The sequence below is a fragment of the Strix uralensis genome, chromosome 2 (genome assembly GCF_047716275.1).
Source record: "Strix uralensis isolate ZFMK-TIS-50842 chromosome 2, bStrUra1, whole genome shotgun sequence".
Classification (NCBI taxonomy): Eukaryota; Metazoa; Chordata; class Aves; order Strigiformes; family Strigidae; genus Strix; species Strix uralensis.
Genome location: NC_133973.1, coordinates 24197818 through 24217949, shown reverse-complemented (window position 1 = coordinate 24217949; position 20132 = coordinate 24197818). Strand labels below are relative to the sequence as shown.

General features: G+C 36.9%; 1 protein-coding gene across 1 annotated transcript in view; it reads right to left on the bottom strand.

Annotated features, from left to right (window-relative positions):
- Nucleotides 1–7396: 7396 nt before the first annotated feature.
- The window catches only part of ROBO1 (roundabout guidance receptor 1), a 314109-nt gene continuing 301373 nt past the window's right edge, over nucleotides 7397–20132 (bottom strand). Inside the window, exons 26-29 of the mRNA XM_074860762.1 lie at nucleotides 18554–18706; nucleotides 10837–11145; nucleotides 9730–9929; nucleotides 7397–9117 (exon numbers count right to left, since the gene is read on the bottom strand). Coding sequence (XP_074716863.1) covers nucleotides 9103–9117; nucleotides 9730–9929; nucleotides 10837–11145; nucleotides 18554–18706 — 677 coding nt within the window. The 3' untranslated portion in view covers nucleotides 7397–9102. The remainder of the gene's footprint in view (nucleotides 9118–9729; nucleotides 9930–10836; nucleotides 11146–18553; nucleotides 18707–20132) is intronic.

Sequence of the window (20132 nt, the reverse complement as noted above, 5' to 3'; positions counted from 1 at the left end):
CATAGTGAACTACTTAATTTCATCCTGTTTCTGTTACTCCAGGCCTCAAGGTGACCCATTCCTCCTCCATACAAACAATTGCTCACAACTTTCATGATCAGCACCTTTTATTATCAGACTCCTGCTTTTGTGCCAGGTACTTTAATGAAAATATTAAATAAGACTGTCCCAAAATCAATCCTCAGCAGGCTCCACCGATAGTCTTGGAATATCATTAGGTCTTACATTTTAGTATTAATTATATTGCATTATCTACATTATGGCAGCAATGCTAGACTCAGCTGTCCTTCAACACTACACACATATGTACACAGTAAAAGAGAGCCCTTGTCCAGAGGAGCCAACCACCTGAACTGACAAGACAGGGACAGGCTGGAAGTAGCATGCTACTGTTTTGAGAGGCCGTAATTTAGACGATGTTAATGGCAGCTGTAATGAAGGTTATCTGATAATTTGACATTGCTTAATATTTAGATTTCTGCTATTTGCAGATTAAGAGAAGGAAAAAAAAGAAATCCTGCTATATCTTACTCATCTACAAGAATGATGATCTAAGATTAGTAGAAAATTGAAATTTCTAAGCAGCTGGTAAGGAAGTAGACTGTGATAAAGATACTTTGCTGCCTATTATAATGCCTGAAGAAATATTCAGAATTTTTCTTTGACGTTCTTCACAAATCGGCATCACTGATTTGTGAAGATGCTGTCACATAAGGCTTTTCTGGCTGTGTTGAATGAGACTCCTAACCATTTAATAGAAACATCTTTCAACATCAGTTCCGTATTTCTGGGAAAATTTTTAACCTACTATCTTTCACCAACACAAAATTGGTTTGATGACAATAATCAGAATCATAGAATTATAGAATGGTTTGGGTTGGAAGGGACCTTAAAGATCATCTAGTTCCAATCAGTGAAAAACTGTTTGCTTCTGATTTTTGAAGTATTGCAACCAGCAAATACTTAAGGAAAGTACCATTTATATTTTTCCTCTCAGTTTTCCTTTGATACTTTTGATGGTAATATTTGAATCAATTTCTTTAAAACTTGATGAATTTATTAAATCACTTTGTTAGGAACTTTGTCAGTATATCACTGATCACCAATAGTAATAAAATGTTCCTATTGTTAGCTGGACTAACATCTTTCATAGTTTGCCCTCAACAAGAAGTATAAAGCAGCTGAAATTAGTACATAAATGTTTTCCTGGCACTTGGAATCTGCATTTCCCCAATGTGGGCATGATGTCAAAACATAGTGACAGTGTGCATGCACCCAAGAAAGCAAGCCTACAAGCAGCAACCATGGAACAAAACAAATATCCACATAAAATCTATTTTTTGTTTGCCTTTTTTTGTAGTATAGATTTATTGCACTTCAGTGGACTGGTTAACTAACTAAAGAAAAGCTCTCCAAAAGCTATTGAGAAACCATCCTGACTGTGATAGCAAAGCAAAACTGACAGAAGTGCTGCTACTACTTATACAGAAATATCCATATTCAGAGTGCTTGACAGACATTAAATTAATCCCACTGTATCTTAATTCTAATTGCCACAGGGATTCAGACTGTTCTGAGGCATACCTGCTGCAAAAGTTAAGTGTCTGTAGCACCTTCCTACTGCGGGAAATACAGTTAAGCTGCCGTTCATTATTTTCATGAGAATATTTTTTTCAAGGTTGTTTTCCTACACTTTAAAATGGGTCTCAGATGTCCTGGTTGGTATCTTGTTGGCACAGCCTTATTAATCTCTCAGTTGCATAAAAACTGGATGTAGCTGAAATTTCTCATTTGAAAGTTTTATGATGATTACTGTGATAGCCAAAAATGGCATTTTCCATAGGAAATATCACCTGTTATTTATTTTCCTAAGCTTTCATAAGTAGGAAGAACACAGTGTTTACTTATTCTTCTTTCAGGGCAAAACCACCTAAAAGAAACCACAAAAAACATTAAAGCACATTTTCAAACCCCCTCCTCACCTCCTTTTGTCAATTTTGAATTTTTGTTCCAGGACATGTAACATTTCTGACCAACTCCTTTCCAAGCACTTGTGCACTCAAGTAGCTCATCACAGATCAGAGTGCCAGGAGGACCAAATGTCTGTGGGGTTGACACCCTGATTTCTTTCATGGTCTTAGACTAATATTCCTGAAACAATCACTTCTTCAGCCCCCATTGTCCTTTCATCTTCACATTGCTGCCCTGCCTAACTCACTCCTCGGAGTGCAGTGGACAAAGTTCCGTGAAGGGTAGAGGAGAAGTACGTAAGTACTTGTGGATGTAAGCAAGAACTTTATCAGGTACTGCATTCCCAGAGCATCAGTAGGCTGAGCTTGTATTTGTGGCATTTATTAATGTAGAATGAAGGAAGATGCTGCAAGGCTTCAGAAACTGAACATCAGCACTGTGCTAGTCTTTCTTTGTGATTTTGACAAATTCTCAGAAGCATTCTGAGAATATACATTTCAGCTTATATTTTGTATAGCTGGGAAAAAAAGCTGCCTGTCTCATGGGAATTCGATGAGGGTGCCTGCATGAGAGGTTGCAATAGTATGAACAGCTACATAGGCAGGATAAAGTGTTAGGAGCGTTTACTCTGGATTTACTGCCTGCCTCTATTATACCCAGCCAAAGCGAGCTCTCAAGGATTAGGTTCCCAATGAAGATGTGTTTTTGGTTTCATAGCACTGTGCATTTTTATTGGACAAATTAAAAATTCTCCCTGAAGAGAAGCATTTGCAAAATACTCACCAAAGGCACGGATGTGCTCAACAAACAGAAAGGGTTTTAGCAAACTAGACAGTCAATCTCCTGTACACTATGTGAAAGATGTTTCGTAGGAGAAAAGGTAAAATGCAAGTGAAAAGAATGTCATAATGCAAGCATGGAAAGGCAGAAAATGTTAGTTTGATGAACAAATGTACATTCTTTTCCTTTACACCTTGTACCCATAAAGCTGATGATGACTCTTGTGAAGTCCTTCCAAAGAATTCAACCTACAGTAGCAGAAGCATAATAATATCCATATTCCTCCCAAACGGATCACATAAGAATGAGTTTAGCTCAAGGAACAGAAAATAGATATATATCTATATAAAGCCATTTGGCACTCATGTATTGTTTACATCTGCACAAATAGATTCTGTTTCCTGTAAGACCAGACTCCATTAGCCCCTTGCATTGTTATACTACCTGAACAATTATTTCAGGTACCAGTATCCAAGAAACAGACTTCAGGATTATGATGGCTTTTGAATTTTAAGCTGTCTAAGCCATCAGATGTTGCCACCTTTGTAATATCTGTTAATGATTGCTATGAAAACTAACGTTTCTATTTTAATTTGTATTAGGCGAGTGATTAGTTGGGTACAGACTTGGCATGCTACTGAGACAATTGTGGCAGGACCTAGTTCTTAGATCCACTTTTTTCAGGCTTTTACTAGGTATGAGAAACTGAATTGGTCTGTACTCAGCTCAGTAGACTGTAATTTCTTTTGCAAACCTTTTGTTCAGGAATATAATGAAATCTTTGTGACAATTAACATTGAAGAAATAAAGGTTCTTTGCCATTATTTTCATGCTATCCAAATGCTTTAGGAATACCCTATTAGTTGTCATTTGTTGAAAGCGGGGTGGGGGTGGGGAGGTGTTTCACTTTTTTTTTGCTTTTTCTTTTGTCCTTCTATGCATCAAAGCCCATAGGGGCCCCTTTACTGTTGTCCCTTGCTGCTGACTTTGAACCACACCTGTGCTGGAAAACTGGTGGGAAGCCACAGAATAAAAGTTGATACCAAGTAGTTTTATTCTCTATTTCCTGATGTTATTCTTGCTAAAAATATCTTAGGCCTGAAAAAAAAAATCAATAAACACAGTCTTTATTATCATGGCTTTGACTGTCATGCTCCAAAAAAATCTGCAAAGCAATTGGCTCCACTTTATGCCAGATACAGAAACTAGAGCCGAGGAGGTCCCATCCTCATCATCTCATGCACCAAGAAAGCTGAATGCCATGGTTAATTAAAATCCCACTTTCCTCTTCTGACAGCTTAAAATGAGCCCATTTGGTGTAGATTTAGCAAGGACACGGAACAAAACAAGCATGCAGCAAGGATTTCACTCTTCTTCCAGTGTTCGTTGCACTGTGATGGCTATCGTTTGCCAGTTTGCAAAGAGGTAATTCACTTCCAGGGCAGTTCAATTCAATAGGATTTTTGCCATTAGCTTCAATGTGACTTGTGCACCTCAGCTCCTCGTTTTTTTTCTCTTAATATCCCTTGATTCCCATTCTGCAAAACTGCCTTCCTGCTTTATGGCTTTCGTAGAGACTGGATTCCAGTTTCACCAATTCCTTTTCTCTTTCTGAATCGAATGGAATCTTTACCTCTCCTCAATATGGACATAAAATGTAAAGTGATCCTCATTTCCATGGTGTCATATCAAATCTTTGTCTGTTTCTGTGATCCGCAATTCAGTGGCTTGATAAAAAGAAAGGAATAGTTTAAGAAATGATGTTCCCAATCTTCAAATGTTTCACTGTCATTGACAGCACAATAGTGCACTGGTTTTTGTGAATAACTTATTTATAGGCAACGGAAAAATCATCATATGCAATGAAAAAAAAGTAAAGAAAATCAAACCCATGTAAACAGTTCACACTGAGATCTATAGTTGTCAATTTTAAAAATTCATCTTGTGATTTGGATTCTGAAATTTTCGGTTAGATCAGTATGAAATGAAGATGTTGAAGGATATCCTCCATGACATGAAGATGTCCAGTGAGGATGACATCCATGGCAACACTGGGATTTACTCATGCATGAGTAAACCTCAAACATCCGCAAACATGTTCACCTTTCAGCTGATTGTTTGGAACAGACTCTCAGTTCCCAACCTTAATCTCAGCAAATACAAAACTATATACACATGTAAATCTGCATTTACAGATACCAGTATCTTCCTGTGTACACACTAAACATAATAATTCTCTTATACCTAAGCAGTAGGACTTTCATTTGCAAAGAATTTTCATCTGTAACATAAGCAAAACAATGTATAAAAACATTTACTCCACTTGTAAGTAGATCCCTTAATTAATTTGAAAGCTTCACTCAAGGAATACAATACTTTAAAGTTTTAGTAGACGGTTTTGTTGCAGTAAAAAAATCTTTTAGAAGCTGTGAATACAGAGGTTGAAGATTAACTTTTGAAAAAGCATATTGCAGAATAGCTGTTAAGCAGGCCCTACATTTTTCACATGGCAGTTCTTCCTTAAATTTATTCAAAGAATATAATAGATTATGGAAAACTAAAGTAGAAAATGTTAAAAGCAACACACTGTGTAAAATTTACACACTAACTAAAGCAATAAATTAACTAGGTTGGTATTTTTTAGACAGCTTTCATAGTATCCAAACAAATATTATTTTACTTTGAGTGAAGTCAAATTTAACAGTAATTCATACGGGATTTCATGAACACGTTACAAGAAAAATCAAACTTCTACATCCATTATAATAATTTGGCACACAAATGCTATGGATTTTCTAGTACAATACTTGTTTTCTTCAGGTATAGAGTGTAATCAAAATGTCTGAACACTACTTTTTTCTGCTTTGTTGCCTTTCTGAGTAATTCTTTAGGTAAAGTAGTAATGTGTAAATGACCTAGTTTTACTGTATCTGAATGCCAAAGACCAAAGCAAGTGTGCATCAATACTGATTAACAGCAGCTATAATTTTAAGACCAAGCTGTTGTGTATTTTATCTCAGTTACAGTGTTTCTGGTAAGACCACAACGCACTGAAGACCCAGTGCGGGTGCAAGAACTGTGACAACTCTGTGATGAACTGTCTCAGGATACTGCTAATCACAACTGAATGCAATCACAAAACAATCCAAATAACTCCTTAGGGAACATCATCAACCATCAAACAAATTTAGAATAACTCTTAGTAAAAAACCTCATTGGGCAAGTTTTCCTACTTACCACTGTTTGAGGTCAGAACTTCAGCTGAAGTCTGACTTCTAGTGAAGCTACGCAGATGGACATGGACATCATCTGGGGATTCGATGCGTGGTTTCCAGTACGTCACCATGCCAGTAAAGAATGAAGGGAGTATTGTTATTTCAGGCAGGCAGCACCAGTGTTTCTGGACAGATACACCTAGCAGAGGCCTCCACACTACAGCTGCAACTAGATCCCAGTTTTGTGACACACCACTACATCTCTGGCAGTGGCTTCAGCTTTTGTGCCAAGCAGCTGACATGCTCAGGGACCCTGCCTCGAGCTCCACCTCATTCCCCAAAGCCTGCTATGGCAATGGCTTGGTCCCAAGCCATGAGGCCGTTCCCACTGCCAGGAAAGACAATCAGCTGCTGAAGCAATCTGTGCCCACCAAATCAACCTCTCCTGCCTCCTCCAAAGCAAAGGTGCAGGCCAGATGGATGTCTCCTGTGGCACAGTCTGGTCTACAGGTTCCTCTCTGGATTATGTGGTGGGTTTGAACTCAGGCATGAGGACTGAAGACACTGAAACTCCCTAACCCAAGCAACGTAGACAAGTAACATATTTAACTTATCCTGCAATCTTAATACCTGCTTCAAAGCTACAATTATGAAAAATTGTATATGCCCTATTAAGCCTTCAAGGCTCTCGCACTCTTCTGTGGCAAGATACTTGGTGATGTAGGACACTGCAGCACCTCAGGATCTGGTTCTGCTCTGTTTAAAGCTCTTGGGAAAGGAGAAGTATGGCAGTCAAAAAGACAAGAAGCAAAAAGGTGCTGTTGAATAAAGATATAGTGGCTTTTTTTATGGAATGAGTTGGCTATCTTTATATTTTTTTAATGGGATGACAGGGGTACGGTAAGGAAGGGCAAAAATGGGGTGATCAGTAAGAGTACAGGATTACGAAAATGCAAGAGTGGAAAAGGGATCATCACCTACTTGATCATCATCCACAGAATGGCTACAGTGCAGGAGGACAGCAGGCAAGTAAGAAAACTTGTATTTGTGCAGGCCTCAACAAACATATGACTCATAATATTCATTCCCTTCACATATTTGGATCTTATTTCCTTTGTAACAAATGTATCTCACCCCTGAGGTGAATGCTTTTGTTGGTACAGATTTTCTTCATCAGCTCTCTCTGGAAATTGGCAGGCTAAGAGATATTTTCGTTATCACAGTTCATGAAGCACCCAGCAAACAGATCTTTAAGGCAATCAATTGTAATTATGTAAAATCTTAGCCTGCATCCAGCTTTCCCACTTTGCTCATGCTACTGTAACTGTATGATTTCAGCGGAACAGCTTCTGACTCTTAACACAACTAAGACCAGAGTTGGTCCTAAAATTATGTTTCAGGGAACACAAGAAATTACTCAAGAAACATAATGTATTTGAGAACATTTTTAATAAATAATGTGACAAAAATTACTTTTCTGATTATTGGATCCTCAGTATGCAAAATTATGGCTAAAATATGAGGTTTCTTACATGAACATAATGAAAACATTAATCACATGGATTGTTCCTTTAGTACTGCACACCCTTTCTATGGAACCTTTCTTTAAAAATTAGCTAAATGAAAAATTTCAGTCCTCGGTAAACACCAAAACACTTTTTTTTTCTTTTTTTTTTTTTCATTGGGGCTAGTCCTGATAGCTGTCAATAAACAAACACACATTTTTCCATTAGCACCAATGACAAAGAAATTTTATAATTACAAAAAAGATCATAAAATCTACAGACAGAGGACATCATTTGGCAAATTCAATGCAACTAATGCCTCTTTTTCAGCTTTAATGTTAATCCAATGTTGAGAGAGGCCACAGCAAAACTGGTAATTTTCTGTAAGTCCAGGAAAAGTGAGAAGTGTTTTGATTATGGCCCACATTTAGGTTTGTTACTTTACCGTCTGTCATCATTCAAATATTCCAAATACAAACATAGAGCATTAACAAAAAGATGAAAAATATCCCAAACAAATGCTTAACATTTTCAATAAGACAAAAAAAAGGTTAATAGTTACAATGGTTTACAAACAAAGTTTAGTGATTGTGCTTTTAAAACCAAAAAAAAAAAAAAAAAAAAAAAAAGATAAGCAGTGCATTACAAAAAAATTAATCGCCAAGATCAAACAAAACTTCTTTAAGTGGCACTTCTTCTTTAAGGTGAATTGACACAAGTAGAGGTCTGAGATTTGGGCCAGTAACAGTTAACGATATTACCCAATCATTATTAAAAATGTCCATTCATTTTCCTGCTTATTTTCATAAGCATTGTTGAAGCTGAAAACTATAAAAAGTTTCAGATAAACTTGCTCATGCCATAATTAGGCAAATAACAATCATATTGGCTTACCTTTTGCCTATCCCAAAGGACATTTTTAATAAGAATGTAGTTAATGATGAAAATGGAAAGACAAATCAAAGTACCACAGGGGATTTAAAATGGGTACATATTTACAATAAGAGCCACCTCATCCCAAATTAATTTTACTTGCATTTGTAAAACTGTATCATCTGCAAAAGGTTAGCAAGAGACTGGCAGAAAACAAGACACACAGTCTGTATTGAGACTGCAAGATACCATTTGCACTAACTGCAGACTACAGTGAAACCCCTGGAATAAAAGAATGTTCTGCATGATGGTCACTTTGGGGATCTTTTTAATCAATGCTGTATCACTTGCAATGTTATCGATTGGCTCACTGGTGTACTGGCAGTGTACTAAGCGCCATCTTGCTGGGGAGAAACCTCAGGATCCCAGGCTCTGGAATCCCCTTCTGTTCTAATCCTGAAGCAGCAGCCAGCCCAAGTATCACGAAGAACAGTTTACCTGCTTTCTTGGGCAGCAAAGGTGATGCACTTAGCATTATGGAATAGGCAAGGGCCGATCCTAGTAAGGAGGGTTTACAAAGAAAGAGTAAAATAAAAACTAGCATTCTGACGGCATGAAGAAAAATGAAAAATCGTACACTCTGATTGCACTGAACATTATTTCTGGCGTCAAACATCATCAGACTTGAGGCATCTTAAGTGATTTTTTTTTTTTTCTGATTAGATTTTAAAAGCCTGTTACAGTACATGTCGCTGTCTTCAGCTTTCTGTTTCCTGTGTTAAAAAAAAAAGACATAAATGACTAGACATTCAATTTTTATTATTTAAAATTTGTTTCACATACTTCTTAGAGATTTGTTACCTTTAAATACTAATAACTACTTTAAATCACATGCAGGAACATGACTGCATGATGGACACCCTTTCTACAATCAGGATTTAAATTGAATTAATATCATTAGGCAGGAAAAAAAAAGAAGAAAAAAGTTCATGCCTTAATATCTAGGAAAATCTAGAATGATAAACTGTCAAAAAACGTGAAAGGCAATGCCAAGGTGTTTTAGATGCTCTATTTCTTTACTTTCACATTAGAAATAATCTGGATAATGTAAAGCGCACATTTAAATATTGTATTTCTGCAAGTTCTGTTCCATAGGTTTTAGTATGGTGACAGTTATACTATGCTACATATTACTTGTTTTTTATGTTTTTGACACATTCTTAAAGTTTCTTTTCTTGGACTGAGCATACTGTCAATAGACAGATAAATGTACTAATTTTCCTGAAGAGAAATATTTCTGTTTCAAAAGCGGTTTTTCTTGACATCTGTCTAAGCACAGAAAATAGCCTTATTCTAGTCATCTTCAGCAGTAAAACTGCAGTTACCTCCATCTCTTCTTCTTCCTCTTCTCCTTGTTCATACGCTCCCAGTACTTGCATTTCTGCAACATTCCTTCGGGCTATATTTGTTTGATCTGCCCTCTGTCTGCCTCCTGATCCTCTTGATGACATCGAGCTGGAGGAGCTGGGATCTCTAGGATTATTCGATGTTGGAAACGTTGGCCTAGAATATGGCAGGATGTCCTCTGCATAATGAAATATATACATTGTTATGTTTACAAGGCCACAGATCCTAAAATTTCTGCATGCAGTTGATTTATTTTAGTTTTTATGATCCTCGGGAGGTTTAAAGTGATGCCTGACATGAATATGAAGTACACTGTTTCCATAATAGCATTATAGAAGCTTTCTTGAGGAAATTTATAGTATTCACGTGGTAACATTCACCACAGAAAAACTAACTCATGATTACTGTCCACTTCATTTCAATTTATGATCCTTGCTCTATGTTCTACAGGAAAATTAAGGAAAAAACCCACCCCTTGTAGTATATTTTCAATATAACTGAGGAGGAGGAAATGCCAATGCATGCACAATACCCACAAGGAACTCATTACATCTAAATATTAGACTCTAAATTTCTCAGGCTGAGTTTGAAACAAAATTAGTGGGCATGTTTTATAATTTCAGCACCATCCTCTAATCTAACCTTCTAATAACTTTTGATTGTAGCAATCCACTGTAACCAACCTCTACTATGTGACTTCACTCAGTTCCCTGATAAATTAATTATAATTAGATAGATTAAATATAACTAGACCATAAATGTATGGTAGGGGCAAGATCACTGATCCTTACAACTCCTGACGGATATTTCTGTTTGGGATTCCTTAGCATTAGCTTTAATACATGATGGGTATAAGGAAAGCAAGATAGAAAAATCTATGTTTTTCATAAGCTTTTATTTCCATTTTACCCTAATGAAAATCTGCAATGTAACATGTATTAGCACTGTATAATTACAATAAATGGTGACAATTCAGCAGATCTAACTTCAACTCACACCAGCAGTGTGAGACACCTGAAAAGAGCTGGCCTGTTCCCTGTGATCAACACCCAATATTTCAGTAAACCCAGAGCATGCAAAACAACCTTGAAGAAGATGAGTTTTTGCTGGTGTGGTTTCTCGTTTTGGTGCTTTATTTCCTCGCAGTTTCCCATCGTTTTGCTGTTCCTGTGATTCTCTCCTCTCTCCTGAATTTGTCCGCACATCCGAATGCTGTCTCCCATCCACCCCATCCCTCCCCTTGTAGCTCGCTCCTTTCCTTTCCGCAGATCTGTCTGTCCTCGCTTCTATAGAAGCAAGTTTTGGCAACATGACCGGCCGCACCTCCAGCTGTGATTTGGACTGAGCAGTTGGTGATTTTATAGCTGGAGGTGGCACAGGAGGGGGTGGCAAGTCTACAAAGTTGAAAAAAAATAGTAATTACGATGACATCATACACTAGTGAAATTAAGAAATAATAAACTTGAACTGAAGAAACAGATGTCCTATTTACCTTCAGCCCTCCTTCTGCCCTTCTCCCTCCACCCCAAAAATTATTGTTACGATTGCTGATGGGTTTATTTTCCCAAAGCTTGAGCTTTAAAAATGGAAAAAGTAAAGATCTCTCACTGCCTTTTCAAATCACAGTATTTTCTTAAAAATCATTAAAAAAAGCTGTAATAAACTTTGGGCACTTGGATATTAATATATCAGTTACGGATATCAACATAAAGATATTAACATATCTTTGCTGGTGTTTATTGTTTTTGATAAATCCATTTAACAACACAGCAGCTTGTGCTATAGTTGCTCAAGGTCTTCAGTGTACTGAGTATTAAAGCAAGTTGGCTGGGGTGTAAGAATGTATATCAGATGCACTGCTGATATATGTAAGGAGAAACTACAGTAATTATTACATTCTTCTTCCAAAATAATAGGTTAATCTAACATACATATCCCTGATGTCTGTGGGTGTGTCATGAGATATAAAAAAATCCACACTCAATCAACGAGGTAACAAGCTCTCAGGAAGAATAACAAAAAAAAACCCAGACAGACAAGACTTTTGAATTTCTGTCCTTAAATTAGCACAGCTTAAGGGGTTCTAAAATTCTGTATATTTTTAAGTAGTATTTATAAGGCACACATATATTTTACTTAGTTACATTTTTCTGTTCCTGCATTAAGACTTAGAACTAGAATGTATAAAACTGTTCATCAGGATACAATAGTGCTCTGTGGAATATAAAATGTGAAGGAAAAAAATGTAAAAGGCAAACAAGGAAGTGACTACAAAAGCAGTTCACAACAAAGCTGTAGGAACAAATCTCATGCATATAAGAGAACAACAGGTTAAAAAAGTGAGATGTGAAAGATGATTCCAAGGTTAATATTCTCAAATGAGATTGCTAAAAAAAACCCCTAGCACTATTACAAAATGTAACTTCAGCATTTTATAATAGTGCGCATTCATTCCTTCTACTTCCACAAAAATCTTGGAGCAGCTGTGTTTTTCAAACACCATCACTATCCATACAGCTAATTCACAGTCTATTCAAGAGCATGTTTCAACTGAAAATTAACTAAATTGGGCCAAGAATAAAGGTAGTACTCCAGAATAAGAAAAAAAAAGCATCTAACATATATGTATAAATTCAGACATGGCAGATGCCCGACATTTTCAAGAGGTTTTTCCAGTGACACAAAGCACAAGTGACTTAATCTAGCCCTGTGGAGAGGTGTAGCAATGCAGAATTCGGTGCTCTATGCAAGCTTACTGGGCACCATCCTCTATATTAAATTGGTGACATAACTTGGAACTGCCCTTGACCTGTTTTAAATAAGACCAAAAATTTTATCAGTTGTCTGGACTGGGATGATGAGGAAGAAAGATGTTGTAAAGTACATTTCCTAAGGTTGGACATATTTCAGGTAAATGAGATCTGTAACATCATTCTTGCTGCATTAACTCCACTGTCTTGGTAAAAAACACAAAAAAAAGAAAAGAGGAAAAAAAACCCACAAAAAAAACAACCAAGCAACCAAGAAAACTTCTTGTTCAAATGAGTGAACCAAACCATTTTCACTGTGTTGCCGAGTCCTGTAGAAATTTAAATCTATATGTGCCTGCAAGTTTGGATATTTGGATCACAAGGCTCCACAGCCATGTGATCTTAAGTGGCAATACCCGCTCCAAAAACTGTTGGTCTGAGGTAGTTGTGGTGGTTTAGCCCCTGCCGGGGTCTGAGACCATGCGGCCGCTGCCCCTCCCCCACAAAGGGAGTGAAATACAAAGCCCCGATCTGAGATAAGGAGAGGTTTAATACAACAGAGCAACAGCAACACAACAAACAATAACAATAAGAATAACAGTGATAACAATGAACAGAGCAAAGTATATACCAATACAGCAGTGAGAGAACCGGCTGCGCCAACCCACGGGATCACCAATTCATGTGACCTCAGCATGGCATGTGAATAACCGGGCCAGAGCTTCCCCCCATTGCTGGGGAAACTTAACCCTATCCTGGCTAAACCAGGACAGGTAGTATATAACTTCTTACAATTCAACAGCTAGGTGAAAAATTGTATGAAGATTGCCCAAGAACTCAGAGTTGTGTGTGATATGTCCCTTGAAAGCCCAGTGCATCAGACCACCTCAAATCCAGACCAAAGTTTATCAGGCACAAGAACCGTTCTTCAAAAGCAAAGCTGGAGATGGTGACAGTTCCCACCTTTTGCAGAATACTTTTAGTGATTATAGAACTTAGTCAAGATTTAAAAAAGTAAGATAAACTCTGCATTAGCCTGAAGAGATTCAAAGAATATTTCCCCTTCTGAGGAAAACATCTTTCTCACAACATGTCTTCTGTCAGAAAAGAACATACTAAACCAGACGTGCATGAAGATATTCAAACTCAGAAGTGTAGGCTTCTGAAACCACAGCTGTTCATGCAGTATCTGGTGTCTCACATTTTCCACTCACTGTCTCTATTAAGTTATCAGGGCACTGAATAGCCCTTCTGTTGAGCCTGCTGATGTAAGGGGTGTGCAGGTACTTAACATCAGCCTTTTCAGCCACCCTTGGAGCCAGTCTCCAACAGCTGTGGCACAGCAATGCACTGGCTCAATACCAAAGGGAAGGAACAGCATCTTTCCTGTAGCCTATAAAATACAAGTTGGAACAAACTACTTTCTTCAAGAATCCTATTCAGCTACACAGGACAATGAACAAAGTGGTGTTAAATCTTGACTATGGAAAGGAAAGACGCATTGATATAAAAAGTTTCATAAAACGGCAGCAGCTCTATGGTACAGTAATAACTAAAGAAAAGTGATACTCTCCTTCAAGAACATTTTTGCAACCTGCAGGGAGACTATAGAAATCTTCATTATAACACAGTACTCCTCGCTGAGAAGAATCCTTTACAGAGGAAAAAAAATCCAACTTTTCAGAGGTCAACACTATTACACCCCTGTGGTATTTATTTTAACAGCTCAGATCACAGAGAAAATCCAGATTCAATCTGCCTCCTTGAGTACAAACTGGCACACTTCTATTAAAAGCAAAATGGAAGCTTCCATTGTACGGAATAAAAAATAAATCACAAAGCAACATCAAACCAATATCAAGAACTCAGAAGTATTTGTTAAAGGTCAGCTGTGCTCACATGTTTCATTCATGTCTATGTATTACTGTTGTACGGCTTCTCACATAACTCAAACAATTAATGGATGCCATTTTACAGCATGGTCTAAAGGGGAAACCTTCCATATATTTTTTGAAAGGAGCAATGATAATTTTCTAAATGAAAACATATACAGGAACCATGGAATAAGCAAAACAGCAGTGGGGAAAAATAATCTGCGAAGTTAGTTTAGCATTGAAGTGGAGAAATGACAAATAAGCACAAAAAGATGGAAGTGTAAGTCATGACAAATGAGGGAAGTAGGCCTTATTAGGCAACTCAGCTCTATTGGGCTGTAGATTTCTACAGTCATACCCTTAAGAAAACAGCACTTAGAGATTTTATGCAATATTGGAGAAGATACAAAGTGAATTTTCTTTCTATTGCATATTTGTGCAGGTATGCAAAACTCAAAAGACTGTTCCTGACTTAGTAAAGCTTCTTTAAGATTATTTAAGATTCCTAGATACATAATAACTTCAGCTACTATTATTCATGTACTAAAGTTATTTTCATGCCTTATCTTTCAAGAAACATGGCTCAAACAGTACACAATAATTGGATGAATAAATAGATAAGCAAAACCCGGTATGATGTATAAAAGCAGTGAGTTGTTGGGTTGTAGAGTTTTTCTGTCTGTATGTACATTTACATAATGCTTTCATCAAAACAATTTTCACTGCACAAAACCTCCCTCAGCAACAAAATCAACGTTTACAAAATATCTCACAATGGAATCAGAAGTAAGGACTCCAAAGAAGGCAGGTATCTGAAAATTATTATCATTCAATAACAAGCTGCTTTTTAGCAGAGGTAAGAAATGCTTTCCTACTTAGTTTTTACCTTGCTGAAATTTGTGCAGAGTACATTTTTGTTACTGCACAGGCAGAGGGAGACAAAACCACAAATGATTCTGGCATGCACAATGGCTTAACATTTCAAAGTGAAAATTCAAAGAAATATCTGGCAGATATTCAATCACCTTTTGTGAGAAATTCAGCTGTCCTAACATCATGTCATTGATAAAACAGCTAAATAACTCAGTTACACTCTCAACCAGTTAGTTGTGAAAATGTTAGTATTTGTTCCTTTGTCACTCAGAGATTTAAAAAAGAGTAATGATTTAAAATCTCATATGAACTGTCAATGGCCTAATTTCTATTGAAAGACCTACTAAACTGAGCAATGACAAAGTACTTTTATCCTTTTTATCTAAATTTTTACAACTTTGAGGGCTTGTAACTCCTAATAAATCAAGACAGTTCAGAACAGACTCATATATATTCTTTTAAAATTTGGTTTCTTAAATTAAATATGTAAGTAGGTCAGGCAAGGTGGAGAAGGAGGATACATCTGTTAGTTGGTTCTTGTAAGGCACTCCTAGTAGTTAAGACTCTAAAAGGCTAGATGAAGAGCAATTAAAAATTCATACATTTTAATCCTTACCACTTGCTGAGAAAAGATTTTTAGTAATAAATACGGAGAACATTTCACCTGCTGGATGACTATCATGGAATAAAACAACTGAGCTGAAATCCCTTTCCACATGAGGTAGAAAGTGATTTGAACTAATGTTAGCAGAAAATACAAAATTGTTACTACTGTACAATGCAGAGTAGATCAGAGAGCACTCTATTTAAAAAAGAGTAGTAGACTTTTTACTGCTACATCAGTAACAAACACACTTTCAGAAATATCAATCTCTTTTGCAAATCTTGCTGTATAAATTAAAAAAACCCAGAATTTTCTGACTTACATATATTGCTGCTGATAATACTCCTGGCATTTTCAACCATTCATGCAAAGACTTAATTTATTTATATATCCTTTCTGTCAACTAACCGTGTAAATTCTTCATGACACCAGTATTTCATGAAACTGCTAGTAAATACTAATTCAGGTAATTTGGGAACAGTAGAAAATTCTTTATATGTGAAAGTAAATTCCATTTTAAAGGCTGAGAAAGCATCTCTTTTTAATATTTATTCAAAGCTTCTAGCCACCAAAAATGCTTAAGTTCAGAATATCCGCTTTGCTCTACTACAAACACACATATGTTCACCCACTATGAGGAAAAAAAAAATCTTTGTATCAGGCACTCCTTTATAAAAAAGATAAGTAACAGTGTAACAACAAGCCAACAGAAAAACCTAAGTGTATCTAGGAAAGGTCAGTTGTGCTTAACTGTTTCATTCATGTCTCCATATCACTTTTCTCCACTTCACGAAAACAATTAGTAGATGTTATTCTATAGCTAATTCTAAAGGGACAATATACTAGATGTGGCTATTAAACTGAATGGTTGGAATCTTCAGTAAGGTTCCAAATATGCTTATGTAAATGGATTGAGGGTAAAAAATAATAATAATAATAAAAAAATCAAAACCAAACAAGACCTTCAACCTTTGAACTGGGTTTTATTGGATCTGAAGAAATTAAAGCCATAATTTGCTGTTCCCCGAATGACCACATTGTATTGCACACTAAACAGGTTAGCGGAAATTCTTACCTAATTAGAAAATATGCTGAGGTAAGCAGGTGCTATATAACACAAAACAAATATTGATCATGATTGTCAAATCTATTGCAATATCTAACTACAATGCTCTATGATTTAACTTTGTATAATTACTTTCACAAAAACCTGTCATCAAATACAGGCCCACCTCTTATTTATTTCTGTGTTAGAATAAAATGGCCACATAAAACTCCTGTTCAGATTTTATTTCTGATGTCCTAGCTGTTGTGCTTGTATCAAGGTTTGATGCTCAGCCAATTATTCATTTAAAAGCATTCCATTCAAGAGAATAAAAGCTGATAAAATGTCCATAAAATCTTGCAAAACGCCATTACAAGGGTCTTATAAACGTAACATTTCTGGTACAGTTTTGGGATTTACACCTTGTGTTGTCCTTTCACAGAAGCAAACATGCACAAAACCACTGTAATAACCTCTTGAAATCAGATAATATTCCAACAGCTCAGTTTCACTGACAGAAGGGGCCTGGGCATAAGCCAAGAGGCCCAGGTGCACTGTGTCATGCCAGTATTTAATGCAGCCTAATATCAGATAGATGCTAGTGAGAGAAAATACTCAGAATAAAGTACAGATAATAGCACGGACAACCACTCATTGCTAAATTACTTCTGCTCATCATGCTGTGAGCTTTGTATTAAATTTTTTCGTCAAGTGGCAGGAATCATAGGGAGAAGTGGCTCAAAACTCCCTTCATGTAACCCTGGATAAGGATCTATAATATTAGGCTTTCATATGATAATGGCAAATGACGCCCCTCTTTGAAAAATTTCAGACTGGTAATGAAAGTCCTAATCAGATTGTTGTTGCGGAGAACCAGGAGGTGGGGAACGATGCCTTTCTTTCCCCTCCCCGCCGTTAGCAAATTCAGCAAACTTGACAAGATGGGTTAAGTCTTGGAGAATTTATCTTACATGAATTTCCAACAAAGCCCGTGGGTTGTTTTATAAAACTGGAAGGTAGTGCTTTAATAAAAGCTGCACCACCTGAGGCATTTTCATTAAAGGCTCTCTCTAGACAACATCACAATGTTTGCATTATCCTCTTACACTCCCAAGAGAATACAAGCACTACCTTTTCAGCAAGAGTTGATATTGTGTGTGAAGGCACGAGAGAAGATGATTAGATTTTGCTTTTACTCACAAAGTAACCGTTTGCAACAATGCTGTGGTCGGGATTAAAATTCATTGATTTGTGTTGTCCACCATTTGAATGGTAAATTTTTTTTTTTTCAGGAAAAGATACATTCTGAAGGTTTTAATAGTCAGTCATGTGAATGAAGATTTTAATCCTAACAGCACATTATTCTCAATGACTGTACTATTTATGCTATCTGGGCTCTTAAATAATGACAGTAATTAGCCGATTAGGACACTATAGAAAACAGGTGCAAGGCTCTGGAGTGGAAGCATCAATGTACAGTATTAAGGAACTCTGGCATTTAAAATGATTAATCTGTTCAGTGTGTTTAGCAACAGGAAACACAAATCACTGAATTCTGAAGCATAATGTTATCTCTGTGGAAAAATTTCACACACACACACTGAATGCATATTTAGAAAGGTTCACTGACGTTTTCACCCATTTCAGTGGACTCACCATCTGTGTAGACTTCTCTGCGCAGATGTCCTGGCTGGTGTTTTTGCTTTTTGGCAGGTCGGACCTTCTGTATTACAACAGCACTCATGTTGCTGTCAGTAGATACAGGGCTGGTGGGTCTAGGACAGTGTGATGCATGAAAATGTCTACGGCCTGGAAATTGTTACAGAACAATAGCTATTATTTTTTTAGCTAAAAAGATGTTTCATACTTTCTTTTTTTTTTTTTTCCACATCAGAATGACCCAGCTATACAAACCCTGAAAATACACTGTTGGAACACTAATAAAACTCTTATCCCTCCTGTAATCAGTTTTAGAGTGAGCTGCAAATATATTGAAGCATTTGCTGTCCTACCAATAGGCAGGCTGGCTTCGTTGCACAGAAATTATCCAACTGCTTGGTAGCTGGTAGCTCCTGCCCCAGGAATGTGAACTCCATCAGCAAGCAAGAACAAGCAGGCTTCCTGCCCAGCAACTTTCTGGAAACAATGAAGTGTTTCACTTTCAAGACATGTTTCACCTCCCCTAGCTCGGGCAGCAGGAGGTTACCCATGCCACAAGCAGAGGAAGTCACCAGCAGGTCTCAGGTACAGATGCCCCCTCCTCTGCTTTGAGGGAATTACCAGGAATGCATCGGGGATGTATGACTGGCATTTTATCACAGCTTATTTGCAGATAAGAAGTGTCACATTTTTAGGACGTGTGGTCAGGTACGGGAAATATCAATATACAAAAATCACCACATAACATGAACTTGACTATTGTAAAATTATTTACCTGTAATAGTAACGGGACATAAAAAGACCCTTTTCTAAATATATATATTTACACACACATAGACACACATATTTGTGTGAACTTATACGTGTAAAATGAATAAAATCCTGGCCCTGTGGGTACGAATGGGAGTTTTGCCACCTACTTCAATCGGCCAGGATTTCATCCAGAATTACTAAATTACCTCCCCTCTCACTCTTCATGATAAACAGCTGTGTTGAAATGAAACAAAGGACTGTTAACTGGGAGAGGATATCAGAAATGGGAGGAAGGTTGCAAATCTGTGGAGTCAGGGTGGACACAGTTGTGACAGAGTACCTCTTTTCCAGGTCTGGCAGTTTAATAGGATTGATTGGCAAAACATTCATGGATCTGCATGAAACCTGCATCCCACCCTGTAGTGTTCTTATTTTTCAGTCGAACTATAAAAATATCCATTAGGCCTAGCTGGGTTACTGATTACTTGTATATATCCAGTGTTACTAGTAACCAGTACGCTGTAAAACATTAAATATTTCAAATACCATATCCCATATGTCCAGTGGTGATTCAGAAGAAAAAAAAGAAGAAACATATGCATAAGGCCATGCTGCATATGCATAAGCTATAATCTAAACAGCAACTAATAAGAGCTGTCAAATTATGAAACCAACACAAACCTAGTTCGTCTCAATAACAGAGCAGTAAGAGCTTGAACAGCATTCTCCAAAAGATAAAAACAAAATATAAAATGGAAAGCAATCTTTTTGTTTTCAAATCCAGTAGAAATACGAGTCTAAAGGTTTACTATTTATTTGGATA